Source organism: Myotis brandtii, unplaced genomic scaffold (genome assembly GCF_000412655.1).
Source record: "Myotis brandtii unplaced genomic scaffold, ASM41265v1 scaffold1204, whole genome shotgun sequence".
Classification (NCBI taxonomy): Eukaryota; Metazoa; Chordata; class Mammalia; order Chiroptera; family Vespertilionidae; genus Myotis; species Myotis brandtii.
Genome location: NW_005354186.1, coordinates 148,912 through 175,930, shown reverse-complemented (window position 1 = coordinate 175,930; position 27,019 = coordinate 148,912). Strand labels below are relative to the sequence as shown.

Here is a 27,019-nt window from a genome sequence, read left to right as displayed (position 1 = left end):
AATAAAAGCCTAATATGCAAATTGTCCCCTTGGGCAGTCATTCAACTGGGAGTTTGACCGGGAGACCGGGAGTTCAACCGCTTGCTATGACGTGCGCTGACCACCAGGGGGCGGCACGGAAAATGGCGGGCTTTGGCGATGCGCTGCGACCTCTCACCGGCTACCTGGGGACGGGGGTGAGGGGGACGGAGGTGCAGTGAGAATGCGGGTGTCCACTGAGCTTGCTCTCCCTCCCCTAGGACATCAGGGCTCACACGCTGGGGAAGCCCCCACGCTCAGGTGCTCAGGTACTGGGCACCCGCAAGGATCCCACCACACACCTGCACGGCCTCTTTCAGGTGAACCGGGCCACAGTTGCCGGGACTGCAGGGGCCGGTTGGGCTCCCTGTAGGTTCGCACAGGAGGGGTCTGCAAGGCCGGCTGGGAGAGAGCGTGCTGCCCGCCTGGCTTCCATGCGGCGCCGCTGGGCAGCCTACACTGCGCCCTGGCTTGCAGCGTTTGGCCACACTCACTGCATCTCTGCGTGGGGACTCGGGCGCTATGACTCAGGCGGAGGGGGGCGTGCGGTGGCCCAGGTGCTGGCCAGGGCCCAGAGGTCAGCTGGGACCTGCCCTTCTATGCCAGACACTCACGCTTCGATCACCTGCCATGCACGAATTTTGTGCACCAGGCCTCTAGTTATTTATAACCATCTCTGTCTTACCATAATTACCTATATATGAGAGACTGCATGCAAAAGAACTTTGGACTTGGGAAGCAAGTTCCTTGGCCCTTCTTCTCACCACAATTTCTTCATCTGTAAAATGTGTATGACAAGTTCTTATGCCACAGAGTTGCTAGGAAATTGAATTAAAGGAACACTTGCTAAAAACTGTTTTAAATTGCAAAATGATCATAGTTGATAATTTATTAAATTCTGTGAAATTAAGTGTAACAGAGATATGAGCAGTACTGCTTCTTTCCTAAGTATAAAAAAATAATAAAAATATCTGGGACAAAAAGGGCAGGGGAAGTAAAATAAAGCCAGTTCTCCCCCCCCTCCCCCTTTTTTTTTTGGTGAGTGCATGACCAATCATGCAAGCTTTGATTAATGTAGGCGGTCCTTTTCAGATTGTAGGGTGTCCTTTTCAAAAGGATGTAGTGGTCTGTTGAGTCCCCAGCATTATGCCTTGAAAAAAGTTTTAGTGTTTAGGCTCCAGATATGGTCAGGTCATTCCACACACATGCAGATTGTGTTCCTGCAATAGCCAGCAGGCCCAGACTGGGTAACCAACCTTGCTTGTTCCATAGTTATGTAATTACAGGCCCTATCAAATATGTCCTGGCTTGTAGATGTGAGACACATGACAGCATAGTCTCTTTAAGCATGGGATAAATGCCTCAGGACCTTTCTCTGGAGACAAGTGGGGGAAACAAAAGAGACTTTAACAACCAAAAGTGCACAAGTTAGAGTGGGTATTTATTGAGTGACTACCAGGCATCATGGAAAATATGAAACAACTGGAAGATCTTACATTTGAGAGGAATGTAATATAGGAGGGAAGTATTCAGAATGCTGAGAGTCATTCGCTTGCTGTTTGTGTAATTGTGAATATTTGACTTTTGAATAGGGATTATTAGGTATTAATTTGTGGGATGTGTCTTGCAATAATTGTTCATGGAACAATCAAGCCCATTTCCAAAGGTTGAAGAGGTTTAGCAATTGGAATAAACATTTTTAATGTTATTTCTTAGCAGTGTATTCATACTGTACTATGAACTGTAACTTTTGTTTGGCACATTCCAATGGTCTAGATGTTCTGAAAGGAAAATATTCTCTTTGGGTGGAGAACTTTGGTAAAAGGGAAATGACTACTTGAGCACTGGTATTTGCTTAAATTCTTATTTTTTCCTACAAGACCCATTGAACTTGTCCGGTTTCCCCACCCCCACCCAGACCAACATATAGTGTCTTAAATAAAAATAGACATTAAACAAAGTTCATTAGGATGCCTAAAATATTTGAGTGTATTATTGATGGCCATTTTCTCATTCCATTATATCTGAGTTCTAAACTTAGCTGCCTAAATTGACTCCCTTCCTTTCCAAGCTTCGTTGATAATTGACTGCTGGACATTGAAAATAAAGTGTGTGAAACTTGTCGTTTCAGTCCTATTATCTTTGTGGAGTTTGGGCTGTGCCTTCCTCTTGCAGAAACCTTTGTTTGCTCAAAGAGAAGCAGGAAAATGCCGACTGCCTTATTTTAGTATAGGATTAAAATACACGTGGTTAAGAACCTCATGGGGCCCAGCTGCCAGCTGGGTTTTCAATCCAAATAGAGAAGAAGAATGTTTGCTACCTCTTTGATAAATAAAGGCACTGTACTCGTTTGCTACACGAAGGAAGCAGCTGCTAAGAGTTGGTCTTTGAGGAATGGTGTGACATAAATGAGCTCTGACTCTTTTAGTTATGAAATCATGAACTTGTTTATTAAACATTGTTAAAATGGACACAAGTTAAGGTTTCAGAAGCCATAGGACATTGCTAATGTCTGTTCTGGAGGCATGGATTATCAAGAGGAAAAGAATGTTCTTTTTTTGCCTGGCACTAGTTGGTTCAGTTCAAAATTTTCCCATTTGTTGAAATAGTTAGTTCAAGAAAGGTATGAGAAGACCAGAATATCTGAAGCTTAATTTAGCTCCTTTAGTGGAGATTAAAATGTGGCTTCAGTAATTACTCTTTTTTGTTTGTCTAATGTCATCTAATTTGATCCTTTGCTATTTGTAGTTTTTAATTTGAGACATGGGCAATGTAATTTCATAGGATTTTACTTCTCAATAGACTTTGTTTTTGGGATGTGGATAAAAAAACTGATTTAGATATAGATTAGAAGTTACTTTCAAAGACAAAGACAGTCAGTAGAAGTTGTGAGATCATTTAAATCTTCATATACCATTCTATTGTGTTTGAGTTCTGGGAACATATTGACTATTTTGCAGGTGTGAGCCTATTGGTGATTAGATAGTATTTCATTTCTTTTATATATATATATATATTTTTTTATTTCAGAGAGGAAGGGAGAGGGAAATAGAGATAGAAACATCAATGATGAGAGAGAATCATTGATTGGTTGCCTCCTGCACACTCCCCACTGGGGATTGAGCCCGCAACCCGGGCATGTGCCCTGCAGGAATGGAACCCTGACCTCCTGGTTCATAAGTCGACACTCAACCACTGAGCCACGCCGGCTGGACGATAGTATTTCATTTCTTCACATCTCTATTCTCTTTAATTTCTTTGTTAATTTGAAAAGTGTGCAGCTCCATTACTGCAGTGTCAGAGGTCTGATGGTTTGGATGTACTTCTTCCACTGATTGAGATTATTGGGTGTAAGTGACTAAACACACTGCTTTATTGGTTCTTAACTCATCCAGTTTTCTGACTTGGCCTTTCTAGTGTAGAGATTCCTTAAAGAGCCTATAGGGTGGGCTCACTTAAGAAGAAAAAAAGGAAGGGTTATTCCCAGAGTTAGTACATATTACAGAGGTAATTATAGCAGTGGCATTTCTCTTTTTCTGAACTTGAATAAGTGGTGCCAGGGTTCCGAAGAGATCTTACAAACAGTGGCATGCTAAATCGAACTAGATCTACAAATAAGCTGAGTCATCACTGAACCCTTGCACTAGTGGGTTGAATCTCTCAATTTCTCTTCCTTTCCCCCTTCCTTTTATGTGACCCTTAACTGTTCAAGCCTAGTTTCACATGAACTTTGAGAGGTCTTTTTTTCCCACTAGTATGCATAAAATGAATAGAAAGGGAAGTTTTGCTCGGCCTTCTTCCTGCGATCCAGGATGCTAAATGCAAGAGTATAAGGAGTGTGGTCATCTTTTCCAAGGGATAGAGACTAAATGAGGTTTTAGTGAGAAAGAAGCAAGGTAACAGAACTTAGCTCTCAAGCCTCTTATCTAGATTCTAGCTCTGATCTTCCTAGTTTTAAAGGAACAGCACCTCTCATAATCATTGCCTCTTTTCTTCAGTATGATGCCCATTGGTGAGGTATATATTTAATTAGTATATAATCAACTAATTTAAAAGGCTTTTCTGCCCTAACTGGTTTGGCTCAGTGGTTGGAGCGTCAGCCTGCAGACTGAAGGGTCCTGGATTCGATTCCAGTCTAGACCATGTAACTCTGTAAAGGGCACATACCTCAGTTGCAAGCTTGATCCCCCTCCCTTCCACTCTATCTAAAAATCAACGGAAAAAAATCCTCAGATGAGGCTTAACAAAATAAATAAATAAATATCAGATCTTTATAAAAAAAAATAAAATAAAAAGGGCTCTTCTCAGAGACCTTGTGGCTTTTTCAATGTTACAGCACTGGTTTTCTGTTCAGTACCAACTAGCCCAGTGATGGCGAACCTTTTGAGCTCGGCGTGTCAGCATTTTGAAAAACCCTAACTTAACTCTGGTGCCGTGTCACATATAGAAATTTTTTGTTATTTGCAACCATAGTAAAACAAAGATTTATATTTTTGATATTTATTTTATATATTTAAATGCCATTTAACAAAGAAAAATCAACCAAAAAAATGTTCACGTGTCACCTCTGACACGCGTGTCATAGGTTCGCCATCACTGAACTAGCCTGTCTTGTTGGCTTCTAGTTATACCTAGGAGCTTAATGACTTTCATGTGTTTTTTCTCATTTATATCGTGTCCATATTATTCCTGATATCTCTGAGCTACATTGTTCTTTTTTTTTTTAATTTAATATATTTTTATTGATTTCAGAGAGGAAGGGAGAGGGAGAGAGAGAGAAGCATCCATGATGAGAGAGAACCATGGATCGGCACGCCCCCTACTGGACTTCGAGCCCGGCAACCCGGTCATGTGCGACCGGGAATCGAACCTGTGACCTCCTGGTTCATACATCAATGCTCAACCACGGAGCCACGCTGGCTGGGCTACATTGGTCTTTATGTGTGGTTATTTCATGGCATTGATTAAAAGTTTCTGTCATTCTCCTTCATATAAAGATTTGTTTATTGGTTTGTGCTTTGGTTTTCATTTGAAAACAAAAACGATAAGAGGAAGACTGGAGGAGAGAAATGGGGGGACAGTACATCTGTTAGCACTATCTTTCCCTAACCCTAGCAGGTGATGCAGATTTAGGTTCATTATGCAGCTGTGCTGAAATTTCACTCATTGAGCACCCTTCATCTGAATTCTTGTGTGCTCTTGCTGGAGTTATACTGTCTTATTTAATAACATCATTGTCACTTTGCTTTAGTGTGCTCAGAAATAACATTTTCTCCGGGCCTTATTTTATTTTATTTTTTAAAATATATTTTTTTATTGATTTCAGAGAGGAAGGGAGAGAGATAGAGAGTTAGAAACATCGATGAGAGAGAAACATCGATCAGCTGCCCCCTGCACATCTCCCACTGGGGATGTGCCCGCAACCCAGGTACATGCCCTTGACCGGAATCGAACCCGGGACCCTTCAGTCCGCAGGCCGACGCTCTATCCACTGAGCCAAACCGGTTTCGGCTCTGGGCCTTATTTTAAAGGTTAACGTGATACTGACCAACCTGAGGACAACAGGCTGGTTATAGAAAATTGATACCTGGTAAAAGAGTTGTGAAATAATTGGTCTTTGAAAGATAGGGGCTATAGTTAAGGTATTAAAGGAGCCTCAAAATTAAACATCAGTTATTTATTTATTGTTTTCTTTCTAGGTGCATGCTATTATGATGCTAATCAGTCTATGTATGTGTTCGGAGGCTGTACCCAAAGCAGCTGCAATGCTGCCTTCAATGACCTCTGGAGACTTGACCTGAATAGCAAAGAGTGGATCCGACCTTTGGCTTCAGGTAAGAGATAAAATGCTCATCTTTGCCTTCTTACCAGGTAATTCCCTTTGCATGGAAACTGCCCAGTCCTTTTATTTTTCTCCCAATCCTCACCCAAGGATATCTTTCCATTGATTTTTAAAGAGAGTGGAAGAGAGAGGGAAAGACAGAGAGAAATATCGATGTGAGAGAAACACATGGATTGGTTGCCTCCTGTACGGGCCTTGGCCAGGGCCCGGCCAGGGAGGAGCCTGCAACCTAGGTATGTGTCCTTAACCGGAATTGAACCTGGGACCCTTCGATCCACAGGCCGACGCTCTATCCCCTGAGCCAAACTGGCTAGGGCCACAATCCTTTTTGGTGTTGGTCTCAAGAGCAGGTTATTAGGGCCCCGGGTTCTTTGTCCAATATGCTATGTAAATGCATAAGGGTAATATGCTTGTGTAAAGGTCTTTGAATTTTAAAAAAATTTATATTTTATTCATATTGGTGCCCTGCCAAAATTGTTATATATTACTGTGTGAATTCACTTGCGTGGTTTTCTCAAGTACTTGCACAGGTGTAACATGCTCTTTGGTATGAAGTTGAAGAGCAGAAACACAGAGTCTTGAGAACTGTAGTGGACTGACAGAGCTATTGTCCCAGGGCTAAGATCTCTGAATATCTTTTGTTGTTTCCAGCTCAGATATTTGGGGAGTGTATAGAACATGCCTATGCTGGTTACTCTTAACAACTCGAGTGTGGGAAGATTCCATACTAGATGCGTTCCTGCATAGTCCCACTATGCCAGAATTCTGGCAGAAAGAATCATGATTATTTTCTCCTTTTTTTTTTTTTAACCTAAATTTTCTTGGGGTAAAAAAAACCAAAAACATTGTTTTTGCACTCATCAGGCATATCACTTTGAAAAGGCACAGTTATAAGATTTGAGGGGCTGATGTAATAGAGAAATAGAGCCCACTGAGTATGAAGTATTCTGCTAGATTTGTTGGCAGGCTTTCCCCAAATATTCATTTGGCTTTTTTTTTTTTCTTCAGAAAAGGACTAACCAAAATAAGGTTTCTTTTCTTTTTTTTTTCTCTGCAGTCTTTATTTACCTTTTCTTTATTGATTAAGGTATTACATATGTGACCTTAGCCCCCCATTGCCTCCCCACCCCCCCACTCAGGTCCTCACCCCCCTGGTGTCTCTGTCCATTGGTTAGGCTTATATGCATGCATACAAGTCCTTTGGTTGATCTCTCCCCCTTACCCCTCTCCTCCCCTACTTTCCTTCTGAGGTTTGATGGTCTGATCGATGCTTCTCTGTCTCTGGATCTGTTTTTGTTCATCAGTTTATGTTGTTCATTATATTCCACAAATGAGTGAGATCATGTGATATTTATCTTTCTCCGACTGGCTTATTTCACTTAGCATAATGCTCTCCAGTTTCATTCATGCTGTTGCAAATGGTAAGAATTCCTTCTTTTTTACTGCAGCATAGTATTCCATTGTGTAGTCATTTGGCTTTTCAAGTTTGGAATTCACTCCAGGACTAAGGTGACTCAGGTTTTTCTTATGCACATTTCCTATTCATTTCAGCCTTGATTTACTACTTTGATTTTTTTTAAGAAGTGAAGGCCTTAATTTATTTTTATATATATATTTTTATTGATCTCAGAGAGGAAGGGAGCGGGGGAGAGAGATAGAAACATCCACGATGAGAGAGAATCATGGATCGGCTGCCTCCTGCAAGTCCCCCAATGGGGATCAAGCCCACAACCCAGGCACGTGCCCTTGACCGGAATTGAACTTGGGACCCTTCAGTTCGCAGGCCGATGCTCTAGCCACTGAGCCAAACTGGCTAGGGCTACTACTTTGATTATTAAATGGGAGGCAACCTGGTGTATTAGAAAGGGCACTGGACTAAGAGTAAGGAGACATGAGGTTTTTTTGGTTTTTTTTAAAATATTTTATGGATATTAGAGAGAGGGTAAGGGAGAGGGATAGAGAGATAGAAACATTGATGAGAGAGAAACAACTGTTGGTTGCCCCTTGTATGCCCCCCACTGGGGATCGAGCCCACAATCTGGGTATGTGCCCTGACCAGGAATCAAAACAGCTGCAATTTGCTTCCCCAAACTTTGAGCTCCTATACCTACCCCCTGCAGTAGTCAAATAGAGGAGGGAGGAGCACAGTGACAGTGGATACTCATAGGTGGGACTTGCTGTTGTACAGATGAAGCTCTTTATTAAAAGTACTGGAGGCCCGGTGCACGAAATTTGTGCACGGGTAGGGTCCCTAGGCCTGGCAGGCGATCAGGGCTGATCTGTGGGGCGACCGGCGGGGCGATTGGGTCCCCCCACCCCCACCAGCCTGGGCTGGTCTGGCGCCGCCCACTCACTGGCCCCATCCCCCGCTGCCGGTTGCCTCCTTCTGTGGGGCGACTGGTGGGGTGATCGGGGGGGCCCCCTGCTGGCACCCACCTTGGCTGGCCTGGGGCCTGTGGGCTGGGGGCAGCTCCTGCGTTGAGCGTCTGCCCCCTGGTGATCAGTGCGTGTCATAGCAACCGGTCATTCCACTGTTCAGTCGATTTGCATATTAGGCTTTTATTATATAGGATTAGAAAGATGAACAAGTGTTAATCTTTAAAAAAATTTTGAGAGTTAGTACTATTTTAGGGCCCTCAGAAATTTGTATATTGGAAAGTTTCCTTTTTTAGCCCTTTGTCTCCTATTGCACTTAGTACAACATTGATTAATATTTGGAATCACAGATTCTAAAATGTAGAGTCTGTTCAGCTTACCCAACTTATTGCCTGTACTTGGTGTCCAGGCCCCAGAGCAGCTTTGATTGTTCCATTTGCAAAATACTCATACTGCCTGTCTCTATTTTATAACCAAACTTTATACCTTTGATTATTTGGCATAGGTGTAGCTCTTTCTTGTAAAGTGGAGCTCTCTGACTTTGGCATCTTCATAACCTGTTGCCAACTACTTTGCTTATTTCTCCCTAATAGATAGAAATGAGTGGTGTTTTTTTATCTTTCTCCCCTTTCTCCCCCCAGTGCTTTTTTAAAACCACTGTTTTTAAGACTGTGTTTTGAGATTTCCAAGGTAGAAAGTATCAGAGAAATAACTGACTTGGTATCAGAGAAATAACTGAATTTTTAAAAATACAGTGTTAGCCTGTTTCCTTTTATAAATCCTGTAAGCTCCTGAATGTTTAAAGTAATTTTCTAACAAAGTATTTCAAAGAATCTAGTTGCTCTACCGCTCTAATCTACAATTAGAACCTAGTTTTAGAGGGGAAAAACTCAGATTTTTGAAATGTCTATACTTAAAAAGAAAAGCAAACAAACAGTTTAATAAAGAGCCCCTGAGATTCTCATTTAGACAGAAATCCCATGGGAAGATTGCCTGAGGAAATGTTTCTATATGCTGTCATGAGTCCCAGCCAAAATTACTTCCTAACTGAAACATCAGTGAGTCGTTCTGAATAGAACAGTGTTGCTATGTCTTGGTGTGCCTGAGTCACCCGTTTTAGTGCATGGAGGGTGGGGAGGGGAGTGTGCCTGAGGGAAGGTGCTACTCACCACCCTTCCGTGCCAGCTGTGAAGTCTTCCTCTAGCATTTGAGTATTTACAAGTGATGAGCATTTAAAGCAATAGCTTTAACAGTATTTAGTCTTCAAATATGTAGCTATTTGGGGAAGAGCATCAAATAAGCAGTGGAACAGTATGGGGTGGGAATCTTGATAGACATTGCTACTGTGCCAGGTATCTTTTTACATGTTTATTTGGTTATATTGTGAGTGGAGCATTCTTATTTGGTTGGTGTCTTACCTAGTCAGCTCAGGCTGCCATAACAAAATACCATACATAGACCGGTTGGTTTCAACAACAGAAATTTATTTCTCCATTCTGGAAGCTAGGCGTCTTGAGATCAGGGTGCTGGTGAGGGCTGTCTTCCTGGCTTTCAGACAGCTGCCTTCTTGCTCCATCCTCACATAGCAGAGAGAGTGTCCTGGTGTTTTTTTCTTTTTTTAGTTAAGAACATTGATCCCATCATAAGGGCCCAACCACTCATGAGTTCACCTAAACCTAATTATTTCCCTAAAGTCCCATCTCCAGATGCCATTGCATTGGGATTAGGGCTTTCACATATGAATTTTGGGAGAGATATAGTTTGGTCCATAGCAGTTGGAATTAATGCGACTTGCATTGAAACCTTGTCTTTATTAATTCCTTTTGAAATCATACACATGCTCCATCTGGAGGGTGATAAGTGTTGGAATGGCAGCTCTTAGAGCTGAGAGAAACCTACATATAGCTATACTTCTCAGACATTTCCAAAGAGGCATCTATATCCTCCTACCTTTTACACTTGCTATTGTGGTCCCTACCCTCATGGAGCTTATAGTGGGGAAGAAACAAAAAACAAGTAAATTGAGAAATTATTAAGGGAACAAACAAGGAATGAGATACAAAGAGGGGGAGAGCTACTTTAAACAGGAGGGAACATTTTTTACTGAGTTCTGAAGGATGAAGAGTGGAGGGAAGTGAGAACAGCATGTGCGGAGACTCAAGGGCAGCAAAGAATCAGACATGCTGGAAGATCTGAAATCAGGCCTTTGTGGATGTGGCATAATCATCAAGGAATAGAGTGGCACAGATGGAGTTGTTATGTAGACAGGAGCCAACTCACTCACAGACCAAATTTTGTGAACATTTGAGATTTTAAGCAGAGGAGCATTATGACCCAACTAGAGGCACAGTGCACGAAATTCGTGCACGGGTAGGGTCCCTATGCCTGGCTGGCGATCAGGACTGATCTTTGAGGTGACTGGCGAGGCGATTGGGGGCCCCCGCTGGCACCTGCCTTGGCTGGCCTCACTGGCCCTGCCCCCCACCACTGCTGCCAGTCACCTCCCTCTGCGGGGCAACTGGCGGGGCAATTGGGGGCCCCCGCTGGCACCCACCTTGGCTGGCCTGGGCCCTGTGGGCTGGGGGCAGCTCCTTTGTTGAGCATCTGCCCCTTGGTGGTCAGTATGAGTCATAGCGACTGTCATTCCACTGTTCAGTCGATTTGCATATTAGGCTTTTATTATATAGGATTTGCATTTTAAAGAACACCTTTGCTTCTATGAAGGAAGTAAATTGAAGTAGGCAAGAAAATAAAAGAGAACAGATAGGCTATCAGAATAGTACAGGTGAGGACTGTGATGGCTTGGACTAGAGTCCTAGTAGAGGAGATAGAAGTGGATGAAATTGAGCTGAACTTCTATGTTAAAATTAATGGGACTTCTGTATAGATTGGATATGGGAGGGTGAGAGGGTCAAACAGTCTGACTTATATTTCAGGTTTGTGCAGCTAAGTAGTTAGTGTTTGCTGATGTGGTGAATAAATATTTGGAAGAAGTTTCATTTTAAAACATTTCAAACATTTAAGTGGTGGTATCAAGTCATTAGTTGTTTTGAGAGTTTGACATTTAAAACAGGGCTTGACTTCCCTTAAATGACAGCACAGTCTTTCCTTTGTTCAGTTAATTCTTCTCTCATCCTTCATTTGTTCATAAAGCAAATAATTATGGATTGCCTACTCTGTGCCTGGTATTGTTTTAGATGCCAGGGATACATGACTTAATAAAACAGACAAAAGTCCACTTCTAATGGAGATTAAATTTAAATGAGAGAACACAGATATAAAAAATGACAAATAGAGTGTGTGTATGGGTGCGCAGGTGCAGCTATGCGTGCTTCTGTGTGCATGTGCGTGTTTGCATACCAGCGCTTTCCCTTTTGCCTTGAAGATAACTGGAACCTGGGCCACAGGCAGGCCTGAAGATCTGTCTCATTAACTCCATTTATCATTGAGGGGACAAGGCATACTGGCTCTGCTGTGTAAAGCCTCCTCCTACCACTTACAAATAAATCATCATGAGCTCTAACACTGTCCCTCCTGGAAGAGAGGGCACACATATGCAGGACGTGTAACTGATGGTGAGTTCGTCCTTATCACACACTTCCAGTTGGACCACTGCTGGCATTAGCACTAATTAGATTATCTTGCTCTTGCTCTCCCTTCCACTCTCTGTCTATACATTTTTGCCCATGAATGATAAGCCACTCAAGACTATTTAAGACCATTTTAGCCATGATTCTTGTATCAGATTAAGCAGAATAAACCAATCGCCCCCCCCCCCAAAGACAAGTATGTAATAGAAGATGATTAATGCTATTGAATCAAAACTAGAGCATGGTAAGGAGGGCTCTAGAATGGGGGGGGGAGGGTTATATCTAGGGTGATCAGCGTAGACCTTATTGAGAAGGTGACATTAAAACAAAGACTTGCTGGGTTCAAGAAGTGAACCATGTGGATATCTAAGGAAAGAACATTCCAGACAGAATAACCAGTGCAAAGATCCAGGTGTGGGAGTGTGCTTGGGATAGTCAAGGGATCATGAGAAATCCAGTGTGACTGTAACAGTGTGAACAAAGGGGAATATACTTGGAGAGGAGGTTTGACAAATAATGAAGGAGAGGGTTGCATTCATGTAAGCCTTTCTGGCTATTGTAAAGGCCAGAGTGAAATGGCTGGTCATTTGGGTTTCTGAGAAGACTGTGTAAGGGGGCAAGTGTGGAAATGAGGAGATGAGTTAAGAGGTGGCATCAGTAATCTAGGTGAGAAATGAGAAATGATGGAGACTTGAACTGGTATGTTAACAAAAAGATAAAAACTGGATAGATTGGCTAGAGCCAATGGGATTTGCCCACGGTTTGGATGTGGAGTGAGAAAGAGAAAGAGAGGAGATGCCCTAGCCAGTTTGGCTCAGTGGATAGAGCCTTGCCTGCAGATAGACAGGTTCCAGGTTCAATTCTGGTCAAGAGCACATGCTCGGGTTGCGGGCTCGATCCCCAGTAGGGAACATGCAGGAGGCAGCCAATTAGTGATTCTCTCTCATCTCTCTCTCCTTCTCCCTTCCTCACTGAATCAACAAAAATATATTTTTTAAAAAGAGAGAAAGATAGGAGTTAAAGATGGCTCTGAGACTCTAGCTGGTGTGGCTCAGTTGGTTGGGCAGCGTCCTGTGCACTGAACATCCTGAAAGGATGCTGGTTCATTTCCTGGTCAGGGCACATGCCCAGGTTTCAGGCTCAATCCCTGGTAGGGGGCATGCAGGAGACAACCAATTGATGTTTCTCTCTTTCTCCCTCTCTCTCTCTCTCTCTCTAAAAAAATAAAAAATCAATTTATACTAATAAAAGGGTAATATGCTAATTAGACCGGATAGACGGGACATCTTCTGGACGTCCTTCCGGACAAAGCCACCGTGCCTGCAAGGGCCGAGGGCTGGTGGTGCGGGTCGGTCCAGCACTGCGGTCCCTTCCGCAGAGGCAGCAGGAGAAGGGGCTGTGAGGTTCCGGTCCCAGTGCTGCCCCTTCCACAGAGGCAGCCACAGAGGCAGCAGCGTGGGCCTGGTCCTGGCACCACGCCTCCACAGAGGCTGGACGGGGTGCTGTGCCTCAACCTCCCATAGCCCCTCCCCCAGCTGTCCTGGCCTCAGATCACCCCCCAGCCACCAGTGGGCGGGGGGCAGGGCCAGTGCTAAGAAGTGAGAGCCAAGGGCCGGCAGTGGCAGCAGCAGTGGGGTGATGGGGGTGGCGCCTTCCCCTGATCGGCCCAGTCGCCTCCCGCAGAGGGAGGCCAGACTGCAGCTGGACATCCCCTGAGGGCTCCCAGACTGTGAGACGGGGCAGGCCAGGCTGAGGGACATCCCCCCCCCCAACAGTGCATGAATTTTTGTGCACTGGGCCTCTAGTTTTAAATGATCTTTTTTTTTAAAGGATGGCTCTAAGGATTTTTGTCTGGGCATTTGAATGGAGTTTCCATTAACTGAAATAGGTAAGACTGTGGGTGGTCAAGGTTGTCAAACTACAGGAGAGAGGAAAAGTTCAGTTTGAAACATATTAACGTTGAAATGCACATTATGTGTCTGGAGTTCCAGAGAGAGGTGCAGGTTAGAGACATTTGCCTAGAGAGCCAAGAGGGAGTTATTAGTGTCAGATGGATTTAAAGCCATGAGACTGGATGAGATTACCAAGAGAGTGAGTGAAGAAGAGGAGGTTAAGTCTGGGAGACTCCAGCATTTGGAGATCAGGGAGGAAATAGCAGAAGACTAGAAGAGGAGCACCAGAGAGGTAGGAGAAAACCAGGAGAATGTGGCATCTTGGAAGCCACTATACTTGAAAGTGTTTTCTGGAGAGGAAGAAATAATCAACCATGTCAAGAGGTCAAGTCATATGAGGACCGAGAATTGACCTTGAATTTAAGAGTATTTTTTAAAAAATATTTTTATTTTCAGAGAGGAAGGGAGAAGGATAGAGAGATAGAAACATCAATGATGAGAGAGAATCATTGATTGGCTGCCTCCTGCACGCCCTCTATTGGGGGGGGTTGAGCCCGCAACCCAGGCATGTGCCCTTGGCCGGAATCAAACCTGGGACCCTTTAGTCCGCAGGCCGCCGCTCTATCCACTGAGCCAAACCAGATAGGGCTAATAGAGTGTTTTCAATGAGTGGTAAGAAAGAAAGTCCATTTGGAATGGTTATAAAAGAATGGGAAGAGCCCTGGCTGGTATGGCTTGGTTGGGCATTGTCCAGGAGGTTGCCAGTTCAATTCCCGATCAAGGGCACATGCCCAGGTTGCAGGCTCAATCCCTGGTAGGGGGCATGCAGAAGGCAGCCAATTGATGTTGTGCTCTCACATCAATTTTTATCTCTCTCCCTTCCCCTTCCTCTCTCTCTAAAAATCAACAAACTATTTTTTTTATAAGAATGGGAAGAGAGGAGTTGAAGACAGTAGTATAAGCATACATTAATTTTTTTGAAGAATTTTGCTATAAAGGAGAGCTGAGAAATGAGATGCTAAGTAGAGATGGATTAACAGGGTTTTTTTGTGTGTTTTTTAAGATGGCAGGTAATATAGCATGTTTATATGCTATTGGGAATGATTTGGATTGAAAGGAAGAATTGTTAGAGCGGTGTCCTTGAGTAGTGAGCAGGGCAGAATCTACTATACAAGTGGAGAGGTTGGCCATAAATGGGAACATTTACTGTTTATCCAAAGGAACAGGAAAGGAATATATGATTACTGTATGCTGGTGAATGGCTAAATGTGGGAGCTGGTGGCAGTTCTCTACTGATTGCTTTATCACTCAAAAAAAAAAAAAAAAAGGGTGGGACAGAACAGAAGCCGTTGGAAATCCTGGCCAGTGCTTATGAATGTACAATTGTGTACATTGTAGTCTTTGCCAGGTGGTTCTAGGAAGTTGAGTATTTCCCCTTCTGGTATTATCCTGAGGTAACACCTTAATTCTTAATCAGTTAGTTTGACTCAGTCTGTGGTCAATTCCCAGATCAAATGAGTAGTTCTTGGGATAGGTATTTCAAAAGACTAATGTTTAAACCACTGTTTCTAAAATGCCCTTTATTCAAACAGGCTAATTTTGGCATCTGTTTAATATGTAATATCATAAGTCACAGCCTTTTTTGGTAGCTTTAAATCAAGATAAAGTTTTCAAGTAGAAGTTCTTACACTTGGAATTAGAGTGGTGGTCTGATTTTCAAAACGTCTTAAATATTAGCCCACACCCATTTCAGTTAGGAGAGTCTATTAATATTGGGAGAGTCTATAAATGGTGGGTTAAGATTTAAAGCTCAGCCTGTCATCTCAGTTAACTAGTCCTGGAAGCACAGTTAATTTTCCCACCACATTCTCCCCATAGAATCTTCTTTCCCAAGGATTTATTTTTTTCTTTCGAGTTTCTTCTCTTTTAGTCACACATGCAATTCCAAGTGATGGCTTGTGGTTCAGGCCCTTTGTTTTAGAATAAACACCCTCAAGGACAGAGATATACAAATTAGATGCTTGTCCCAATCTTGGCCTTGCCACTCCCGAGCTACTTGCCTCTGAACCTAATCACTTCTTCACTTTCTGGGTCTCGATTTCCTTCTCTGTAAAAAGAGGAAGAGACAAGACCACTGTTCTAAAAACCATATAGCAGATCACTTTTCTACAAATCACTGGGAAGCTTACTTAAAATATACAGGGTGAACTTTTCCGCCCGCTCCCCGCTCCCCCCGAGCGCCGATCCGGCTGCACCACGCTTGCACCGAGTGCTCCTGCTAAGGCAGCGCTTCCGTCTCCTTCCAGCCGCCATCATGATCATTTACCGGGACCTCATCAGCCATGTTGAGGTGTTCTCCGATATCTACAAGATCCGGGAGATCTCGGATGGGCTGTGCCTGGAGGTAGAGGGGAAGATGGTCAGTAGGACAGAGGGTAACATTGATGACTCGATTATTGGAGGAAATGCCTCCACTGAAGGCCCTGAGGGCGAATGTACCGAAAGCACAGTAATCATTGGTGTTGATATTGTCATGAACCATCACTTGCAGGAAACCAGCTTCACAAAAGAAGCCTACAAGAAGTACATCAAAGATTACATGAAATCAATCAAAGGGAAGCTTGAAGAACAGAGACCAGAAAGAGTAAAGCCTTTTGTGACAGGGGCTGCAGAACAAATCAAGCACATCCTTGCCAATTTCAAAAACTGCCAGTTCTTTATTGGTGAAAACATGAATCCAGATGGCATGGTTGCTCTGCTGGACTGCCGTGAGGATGGTGTGACCCCATATATGATTTTCTTTAAGGATGGTTTAGAAATGGAAAAAGGTTAACAAATTGGGCAGTTTGGCTCCATCACCTCTCATGGTAACTGGCTGCTGCTTTTCATCCACACACCAAGACTAGGACAAACGGGACTGATGTTATCTTGAGCTCTTCATTTATTTTGACCTTGATTCATTTGGAGCGGAGGCATTGTTTTTAAGAAAAAATGTCATGTAGGTTGTCTAAAAATAAAATGCATTTAAATTAAAAAAAAAAAGAAATTCTTGCTTCTTTTCTCAGAGCCTTTTATTCCCCTGGTATAAGTAAGAAAATGGTCATTCCCAAATTCTTTTGCTTTCTCTAGTATACCTTGCTTTTCAGTGGCTGAGAAGGTCAGTTTAATATGAGCATGATGTCTCTATATCTCTATATGAGAGATTATACACTTGAATAAGGGTTTGGAAGACCTCAATATATTTGTCAGGGTCTTCCAAGAACTTTTCTAAATCACTTTTAATTTGTCTCATGTCCTGGGGTGAAAAGCAGATCTGGGCTAAAGTATGACCAGATCCTTTATCTGTCTTGGGGCAATTTAAGGTCAGCTCAGCCCAGGGCAGGGATGTGGCCTCCGACTTTTCTTCTGGTAGATTTTGAGTTGTTATTGCCAGGAGCAAGGGATTAAGTTTACTGTTTCTGCCTGTTTTTGGCTTGTCCTCTAGAGTAAAGAAAGTCTGGACATATGGGACTTCCAACCATTTATATTCTTCCTGGGGGCGACCAGGCTGGCAGGAGGGGCAGTTGGGGGTGATTAGGCTGGCAGGGGGCCAGTGAGGGGCGACTAGGGTGGCAAGGGGGCAGTTGGGGGCGACCTGGCTGGCAGTGGGGGGCAGTTAGGGGCGATCAGGCAGGCAGGGAGGTGAGCGATTAAGGAGCCAGTAGTCCAGGATTGTGAGAGGGATTTCCGACTGCCGGTTTAGGCCCAATCCCACGGATCGGGCCTAAACCGGCAGTCGGGCATCCCCCAAGGTGTCCTGGATTGGAGAGGGTGCAGGCTGGGCTGAGGGCGCCCCCCCTCCACCTTTGCACGAATTTCATGCACTGGGCCTCTAGTTATACAGTAATTAACAAATAATAATACAAGAATAAACTGTGTTTTGCATATTCACAACTATAAACCTATTTTTGCCCACCCTATAGATTCCTTGGCCTCACAGCAGACTCACTCACATAATCTCAAGGGATTGGGGATAGGGTAACGGATCTCTATTTTAAAAAAAAAGAGAAAATGGCCCTGGCTTGTGGTGCTCAGTGGTTAGAGTGCCCCCCCCAACCCCCGCACTGAAGTGTCTTGAGTTCAATTCCCAGTCAAGAGCACATACCTGTTGCAGGTTTGATCCCTGGCCTGGTCAGGTGTGTGAGGGAGGCAACCAATCGGGCGTGTCTCTCTCTCAATGATATCTCTCTCTCTCTCCCCTCAAAGAGAAAATGGCCCTGGCTTGTGGTGCTCAGTGGTTAGAGTGCCCCCCCCAACCCCCGCACTGAAGTGTCTTGAGTTCAATTCCCAGTCAAGAGCACATACCTGTTGCAGGTTTGATCCCTGGCCTGGTCAGGTGTGTGAGGGAGGCAACCAATCGGGCGTGTCTCTCTCACAATGATATCTCTCTCTCTCTCCCTCCCCTCCCTCTCTCTCTAAAAAAAGAGAGAGAGAGAGAGAGAGAGAAAATGTCCCAGTTGATTCTAAACCTAGCTAAATTTGTAAATCCTGGATCCCTAAGACATCTTGCTTTCTTATTTTGCAATCTGTGACTTCACTCTGTTATCACAGTCTATTAGGTAGGTGTATAATGTGCCAAACAATTGTTAAGGAAGAAGCATGGCTGCTCCTTGCAATCTTAGCTGCTGCTTTTACCCTAATCAGTCAGTAGTGGTCTACTGTCAGAGGAAATGATTATGGAGAGGGCTTAGAGGGTAGGGTGTTGGTTACCCCAGATTCTGCGTACATACTCTCTAACCTTCAAACCAACCCATTTAGGTTGGCACTACTATTATATCCATTTTACAGTTGAGGAAACAAAAGCTCGGAGAATCACCTAGTAATTTACTAAAGATCACACAACCAATAGGTAATGGAGCAGTGATTGAAACTCAAGATTTTGTCTCTCAAGTCTTTTATTTTCTACTATGCCATGCTGTGAGTAGTTTTATCTTTTCTATAATTTATTTCATATTTCTCCATTTTTTTAAATAAACTTTCTAATTTTAGAATAGAACAGAGAGTTCCCATCTACCCCACCTCCAGTTTTCCCTATTGTTAACATCTAGTCTTAATATTGCATTTGTAACAGTTAATGAACCAATATTGATGTATTATTATCAATTAAAGTTCATACTTTATTCAGATTTCCCTTTTAAAAAAAAAAGTCCTTTTTCTGTCCCAAGATCCCTTCCAGGATATATTACATTTAGTCTTCGTGTCTCCTTAATTTTTCTCTTGGCTGTGACAGTAGTTCAGACTTCCTTGTTGGATGACCTTGATAGTTTCAAGGAGTACTGTCAGATATATTTTGGACTGTCATTGAGTTTGGGTTTGTCTGATGTTTTTCTTGTGTTTAGACTAGAATTACAAGTTTTGGGGAGGAAGTCCATGGAGGTAAAGTGCCCTTCTCGTCACATCATATCAAGGGTACATACTGTCCACACGACTTATCACTGTTGTTAACTTTGATCACCTGACTGAGATAGTGTTTATTAGATTTCTCCACTGTAAAATTACTCCCCTTCCTCCGTTTAAAATTCTTTTCTGTGGTGTATTTTTCTTCCTTTTCCTGTAATTTCCTTTTCTTTGTTTGTAGTTGCCCTTGTTCCTTTATATTCCATTGAATTTGGGGGGAACAGCTAAGCTCTCCGGCCAGTATGTCTACCATCAGAGTCAGGAAAGGATAATGAGCAGAAAGTATGTCATCTGAAGTAACCTTTTCACAGCTTAGAGAATTTTTAAACATCAATATGGCTTGCCTCTTAAAATTTTTTGGTGGGGAGCAGGATGTTCAAGACAACATATCTTTTATTTTTCAATATGTTTTTTATTGATTTCAGAGAGAGAAGAAGGGAGAGGGAGAGAAAAGAAGAGAGAAATATCGATGTGAGGTAGAAACATTGACCGGCTGCCTCCACACACACCCCAACCAGGGATCCAGCCCCAAACCTGGGCATGTGTCCCAACCAGGAATCCAACCGGTGACCTTTCAGTGCACAGGACGGCACTCAACCAACTGAGCCACATAGGCCAGAGCAGACAACATAACTCTGTTATTATGACCTAACACAATCAAGATCTTTCTAGCTATACAGAATAAGAAGCTCTGATGGAAATAATTTTATTCCTTTAAGACTATTCCCTAAAAGAATAATCACATCTTCCAAAATCACTGAGTAATCCTTCAGCAAAGCTAGTTTACTTTTGGAGTCAGGGGCAGGAAAAGTATTGGTTATATTGGATGTCTGTAGGAAAGCCAGGACATCCTTAGCAGCTGGAAAGTGCCAGAACTGTCCAGAGATAACTGCCCACAGTATCATTGTTTTTCTGACTATGTAAATGACACCTTAAAAATGATGCACGTAGGGCTCTTGGATCTATGGATGAAGCTTTCTGTTCTGTGTCTAATGAAAAAGCTTAGTCTTCAGTTCTCTACTGCCCTCCTTGAGCCTTGGGTTATGGCATCAGGAAATGTCAAAACAAATAAACGAGTCTGGAACTGGTACCTGGCACCAGGTATACCCAAAACAGCCCACAGGAGAGTCTGTTCTGGGAAAGATCACCTAGTTCTTCCCTTGGCTTAGGTCCCAGGTGTCAATGCTATCATTGAAATAGCTGCATGCGGAATTTTTTAGAATGTATTAGTATACTCATAATCATTAGATTCTGTTTTACATTAAAGCACTTTATACATTTTTTAAAATTACCATCATACGCAGATATGTTATGAGAATGCCAGGTCTCTGTAGATGCGTGAGAAGTGGATGCTTATCAACTGGTAAATACTGAACCATGTAACCAGAGGATATACTTGCCTTTCAAATACACTACAAGTTTCTATTCTCTGTTCTAAAAGCAGATCATTGAGCTCACTGTTTTAATATTTTTGTGAATGTGAAAGCCAATTAATTCTACCTTACGGATCTTTTCTTGATTATCAAATGTATTGATTACCAAAATATACTAAAATCTAACCTTGCCCTAACCGGTTTGGCTCAGTGGATAGAGCGTCGGCCTGCAGACTGAAGGGTCCCAGGTTCGATTCCCGTCAAGGGCATGTACCTTGGTTGCGGGCACATCCCCAGTGGGGGATGTGCAGGAGGCAGCTGATCGATGTTTCTCTCTCATCGATGTTTCTAACTCTCTATCCCTCTCCCTTCCTCTCTGTAAAAAATCAATAAAATATATTTTAAAAAAATCTAACCTTAGCTTTATCTCTCCATGTTGAAAATCCAGCATCCTTTAACTTTTATTCATTTGGTCCAACTCATGAGCCTTTTCTATCCTTTCTTAAAACTCTTTAAAACTTTTCTTATTTGAGACAGAAATCCAGAATGTCGCTGAGAATAGGCAGTGACTCTCTTTAGAATTCTGAGCTTTCATATCTTACATTGTGATCCTGTCTGCCTACCATCTCGACGAGCAATTTTTGGTTGCTCTCAGACTATGTAGTGTCTCTGTTTATTCTCAGATATCTACATAATCGCCCCCACAGCACTTTGTGTTTTATGACTACAATGAACTTCATTTTGATTGATGCCCTATCCCTGTATATCTCCAATGCACAGATATATTAACTTTATTTTATGTTTGAATGAAATTGTAGAAATCTAATCCGATATGGGAGAATGCAAAAGAAGTTAGAAGTCATTTCTAACTTCTGCTTCCCCATGAATGACTGTTGGTTTCCAGGATACTCAGCAGTGCCATGTATCCTCAGGCCTAGAGCACATTGATCTTTATTCTCTATATAATCAGGATCAGGCCCATTGCTCAAGTTTCTAGCTCTTGTGAATTTGAAGAGATTTTGTAAAGAATCTACAGGGTGTTTTTTCTAGGTGGGTGAGAATTGTGATTGGTCATTTATTAACTTAAAAATATTAAGTTGGCCCTAACTGGTTTGGCTCAGTGGATAGAGCGTCAGCTTGCGGACTGAAAGGTCCCAGGTTCGATTCCGGTCAAGGGCATGTACCTCGGTTGCAGGCAAATCCCCAGTTGGGGGTGTGCAGAAGGCAGCTGATCGATGTTTCTCTCTCATCGATGTTTCTAACTCTCTATCCCTCTCCCTTCCTCTCTGTAAAAAAAAAAATCAATAAAAAATATATTAAAAAAAATATTAACTTGAATTTTGGGAGGCTTCTTTGTCTTTCAAATCTCAGTAGCTACCTTTCATTTCTTCTTTCTATCAAAGCAGTGCCCTGATAATTTCTTCCTTTTCATAGTTTTCTCTGGAAGTGATTATGGGTTATAGATTTTATATTGGATGTGTTGGCTTTTACACTATGTTCTTTTTTGCCTTCTCTCCCATTTTAGTAAGCTTTCTGAAATCCCATAGCCCAATCTTGAAATGTTGCTAACTGTTTGAGTTACATCTATGAGTTATAGGGTAGGTGCATTTTAAGTGAGTAATGTGTTCTTGAAGACCTCACATAATGAATTTTAATTCTGACAATGGGTTGCTGCTATTTCTGTTTACTGGTAAAAGTAGTAGGTGATGGCATGTGACAACAGTGTAAACAGGGTTTATAATTCACTCTACCAACTTTGAACTAGCCATTCTTTTCTTCTTAATAATACTTTATTAAGACATAATTTACATATAGTAAAATGAACAAATCTTAGGTGTACAACTCAAAGACTTTTTGCATATGTATACAGCCATGTGATCATCACGTAGATCATGGGTGGGGAGCACCCGATTCGTGGGCCCAAGAAGTCATTTGGTCTATCTGGCCCTGCCTAGGCATCAGGGGTGAGTTAATTAAGTGGTTGATCAAATATAGCAGGCTAATTTTTAAGTTGATAATTTTGTATGGCCCACAAATGATGTTATAAATATCCAAATAACCCTTGGCAGAAAAAAGGTTCCCCACCCCTGACCTAGATCAAGATACAAAATACTTTTTTTTTAACATATTTTATTGATTTTTTACAGAGAGGAAGGGAGAGGGATAGATAGTTAGAAACATTGATGAGAGAAACATCGATCAGCTGCCTCCTGCACACCCTTTACTGGGGATGTGCCCGCAACCAAGGTACATGCCCTTGACGGGAATCGAACCTGGGACCCTTCAGTCTGCAGGCCGACGCTCTATCCACTGAGCCAAACCGGTCAGGGCAAGATACAAAATACTTTTATCACCTCAAAAAGTTCTCTCATGCCCCCTCTGCTGCTAATACCACTCTCCACAGACGTAACCACTATTCTGACTTCAAACTTTCTTTTTTGAGATTCATCTTTTTTTTTTTTTTGAGATTCATCTATCAGTAGTTAAATGCTATGAGTGTTCCACAATGTGAATATACCACTTTATTTTTATACCATTCTCCTATTGATGGGTACTTGGGTTATATAAGTTTGTTTGTGGACATAAGCACTCATTTCTTAAGACTTACTTAACCTGAAAAAATATTTTAGATGTAAGTATCCCAGAGATTTCTCCATTCACTTAGTCCTGCTCTAGTAGGAAGATCTGAGATTTGGGGAGGAAAGACTATTTGGCTAATAATTAAAGGTACTATTCATGACCTAAAGTGATGGGAGGAATATGTTGTGAGAGGGAAGGAGGCTAGTTAGTTAATACCATTACGAGCATGATTTTTGTGCCAGGCAACCACAGGTTTGCATCCAGATCTCTGTTGCTTAGTAAGTGGGTGACTTTAGATTATTTAACATCTCATTTGCGTCACCTTTAGGGTAGAGATGATAATACCAACCTTTCATAATTTTTGTTCAGATTATATACAATATAGTACTCAGATGGAGAGGGATATAGAAAATGAAGTACTAGACAAGGAGTGGAGAGTGGTTATAAGTTATCCTCCAGTTCTCAAAGCTTAAAAAGTGACTGCATTCATTGCTTTGTTTATTCATTTTCATGCCTTTATTTATTGAGTGTTTATGCCCAGTGCTGTTATAGGTACTAGAGATACAGGTGTGAACAAGAAGCAGGGTCTACTGGGGGAAGACAGAATAAACAGATAAATCAATACAAAGAGAATATAAAGAACTAAGAAGAAAATAACTGGTACTGCAAGAGAGTAGATGGGATGCTTAAAATAATTTATAAAATATGTATAGAGCCAGGACTTATATTTAAAAGGAAATCTGACTTGTGAGGAGAAAAGTAGCAAACTAACAATTAGGATTCTGTTAACAATTTGTTACAGTTTATTTTTAAGGCTGATTGTTTTCATTAAGATTATATATTTGATGAAAATAACTATGAAGTATTTGAATCTCCATCTACATTTTTTTTATTTTCATAGAAGGAAGACACCCAATTGCCCAAATACCACTTACATATGCTAATCTCTATGAAGAAGGCATAAGATGTTACTTAGGTGGCTAAATTCTTTGTTGTATTAGCTTCTTCCAGATCCATGGACCAGGTCCTGGTTAATCTTCTTTATGAGTTGGTGATTTCTCCTTGTCTCCTCTAGCCCTATGCAATCCTGGAACAGCCTGGATCTGTGGTGGTCTCGGGAGATGTGAATGAGCGCAGAGCCAGTGGGTTCCCCTAGGAAAGGAAGGAATCCTTCCTGTTTGTTTATAAAGTTCAGATCCTGGGATTTTACCAGAATACATGCTTTTCTAAGGTGGGTACATATTCTCTCCTGCTGGAGAGAAGAGTGGGAAAATGCATAGCACAAATCTGGGTAACTTTTGATACTTTGGGGGAGAGAATAGATAAGATTATGCCATATTTCAGTTTGGCTCTCTCCCGCCTAACTAGGATTTTCCTGTTTTGACACCAGGCCAGACACTGTATGACTAGTAGCATTGTTTTCACTTCTAAACAGAGCCACTTACAAAAAGTACCCCTGCCCCCTTAGAACTGCAATTAACAATTTATCAGATTAAACTGAGACTCTGGACCTCCTCTCCTTCCCCAGAAATTGAATCAAAAGTCTACTTGAAATGGTAACAAGGAACTATTACTGGTTTTCATGTTGTTAATTTTTAGCTGATAAGTGCTACCCTATTCATCAAACGGCCTGGGTCTGTTGTGCGGGTTTGTTTAGAAGTGAAAACAATGCCAATAGGGAATTTCGTTTGTCCCTGCCTGTGGCATATATAGTTATATAGGATCTAAAAGTTTCTTATGCCCATTATAAAAGTTCCTCTTGTTTTGGATGTTCTGTTAAAGACCAGGGAGTTATGTTTATAAAGATAATCATATAATAATAATCACTCTTATCTCCTTCTATATCTATTATTTTCATTGTTGAAATCACACTATGTCTAAAGTTGGGTTGTCTCATTGTGGTAAAATATACCAAACATAAAATTTACCATTTAAAAAAAAATAGACAATGTGAACAATATAAGCTTATATTTGATGTCCAAATATACCAGGTAGGGCAAAAATAGGTTTACAGCTGTTCATATGAAACATAATACAATAATCCTATCTAATAAAGAGGGAATATGCTAATTGACCCTCACACCATTGCAAAGATGGCAGTGCCCACAGCCAATAAGGAGGGAATATGCTAATTGACTGCCCTGCCCTCAAAGATAGAGCGTCCGGCCTGCGGACTGAAGGGTCCCAGGTTCGATTCCAGTCAAGGCCACATGCCTGGGTTGCAGGCTCGATCCCCAGTTGGGGGCGTGCAGGAGGCACTCAATCAATGATTCTCATCACTGATGTTTCTATCTCCCTCTCCCTTCCTCTCTGAAATCAATAAAAATATATTAAAAAAAAAAAAGATGGTGGCGCCCACAGCCAGTAAGGAGGGAATATGCTGATTGACTGTCATGCCCTCAAAGATGGCGGCGCCCATAGCCAATAAGGAGGGAATATGCTAACTGACTGCCATGCCTTCAAAGATGGCGGTGCCCACAGCCACAAGATGGCGGCACCCAGTCTCCTTAGCCCCGCCAGGGTGGCAGGCGTGCGGCAAGCTCTGCACACCTGCCTCCAGAGTCCCCCAGTCCCCTCAGCCCCCCAGCTATCCAGGGCCAGCCTGAGGCTCAGGCAAGCCTCAGATGGCGGCTACCCAGCTGCCCACTCGTGGCGCAAGTAACCAGGGCTGGCCAAGGCTTGCACTGCTGGCAGTGGCAGCAGCAGAGGTGTGATGGCCTTCCCCAGATCACCGGGTCACCTCCCACCCCTGAGGGCTCCCAGACTGTGAGAGGGGGGGAGGCCGGGCTGAGGGACCTCCCCTCCAGTGCATGAATTTTCATGCACCGGACCTCTAGTTTTAATAATAAAAATATGTGCCCTGAAGTCTGAGATCCAGACAGGCTTTGCTTTATATCAGTTAGTTGTTTTGATATCAACCAGTAAATTTCTGGTCATGTTGCAACAGAGGAATAAAATAAGAAAAGGAAAAAAAAAAAGAGTGTGGGACAATTAAACTTTCGAAGTGTTTAACCTTTCCCCTGCTGAAAGGCACACTGATGCCTCCAGTGTAGGTTGTGATTAACTGGAACTAGTTTTCATCCCAACTCATGAGGGTTCTAACCATTTGCTTCCATGAGTTGGTTCAGTTCAGTAAACGTTTTCAGAAAAAATAGTTCCTGTTCTCTAGCATCTTATATAATAAAGAGGTAATATGCAAGGGGAAGGCAGTTGCGGGGGGGAAACCAGGCCTGCAGGGAAGGGCAGTTGGGGGGGACCAGGCATCCAGGGGATGGCAGTTGGGGGCAACCAGGCCTGAGGAGGAGGGCCATTGGGGGAACAGGACTGCAGGGGAAGGCAGTTAGGGGCAACCAAGCTGGCAGGGGAGGGCAGTTGGGGGCGATCAGGCCAGCAGGGGAGCAGTTAGGCTTTGATCAGGCTGTCAGGAGAGTGGTTAGGGGTTGATCAGGTTAGCAGGCAGAAGTGGTTAGGGGAAATGAGGCAGGCAGACAGGCAAGCGGTTGGGAGCCAGCAGTCCTGGATTGTGAGAGGGATGTCTGACTGCCGGTTTAGGCCCGATCCCTGTGGGATCCCAGATTGGAGAGGGTGCAGGCTGGGCTGAGGGACACCCCCTCCAGTGCAGGAATTTCGTGCACCGGGCCTCTAGTAGTACATATAATCTTATTGGGAGACTCTAACTAGATAATTTCAACAGTGTGCTAAATGCTAATTGAGGTAAACACGGGATGTCCCCTCCCCATCCACTCCTCCCTCTAGGAAGGCCTTTAGCCCCACTTGGAAAGAGATGGTGCTGGTTCAGGAGAAACAAGATGGCGGCATAAGGTACAAACCTGTATGTGCTGCCCCACACAACAACATTAAAACTACAACTATAAGACAAAACAGCTATCATCCAGAACCACGGGAAAGCTG

The 27,019-nt window shown here is 42.7% G+C and overlaps 1 protein-coding gene and 1 pseudogene across 3 annotated transcripts in view; both read left to right on the top strand.

The window, feature by feature from the left end:
• Nucleotides 1–27,019, top strand: part of FBXO42 (F-box protein 42) — a 70,911-nt gene that overhangs the window by 18,751 nt on the left and 25,141 nt on the right. For all 3 annotated transcript variants that reach the window (XM_005858720.2, XM_014532828.1, XM_014532834.1), the window contains one exon: nt 5,718–5,852. In XM_005858720.2, the coding sequence (XP_005858782.1) occupies nt 5,718–5,852 (135 nt within the window). The remainder of the gene's footprint in view (nt 1–5,717; nt 5,853–27,019) is intronic.
• LOC102251756 lies at nt 16,016–16,760 on the top strand (annotated as a pseudogene).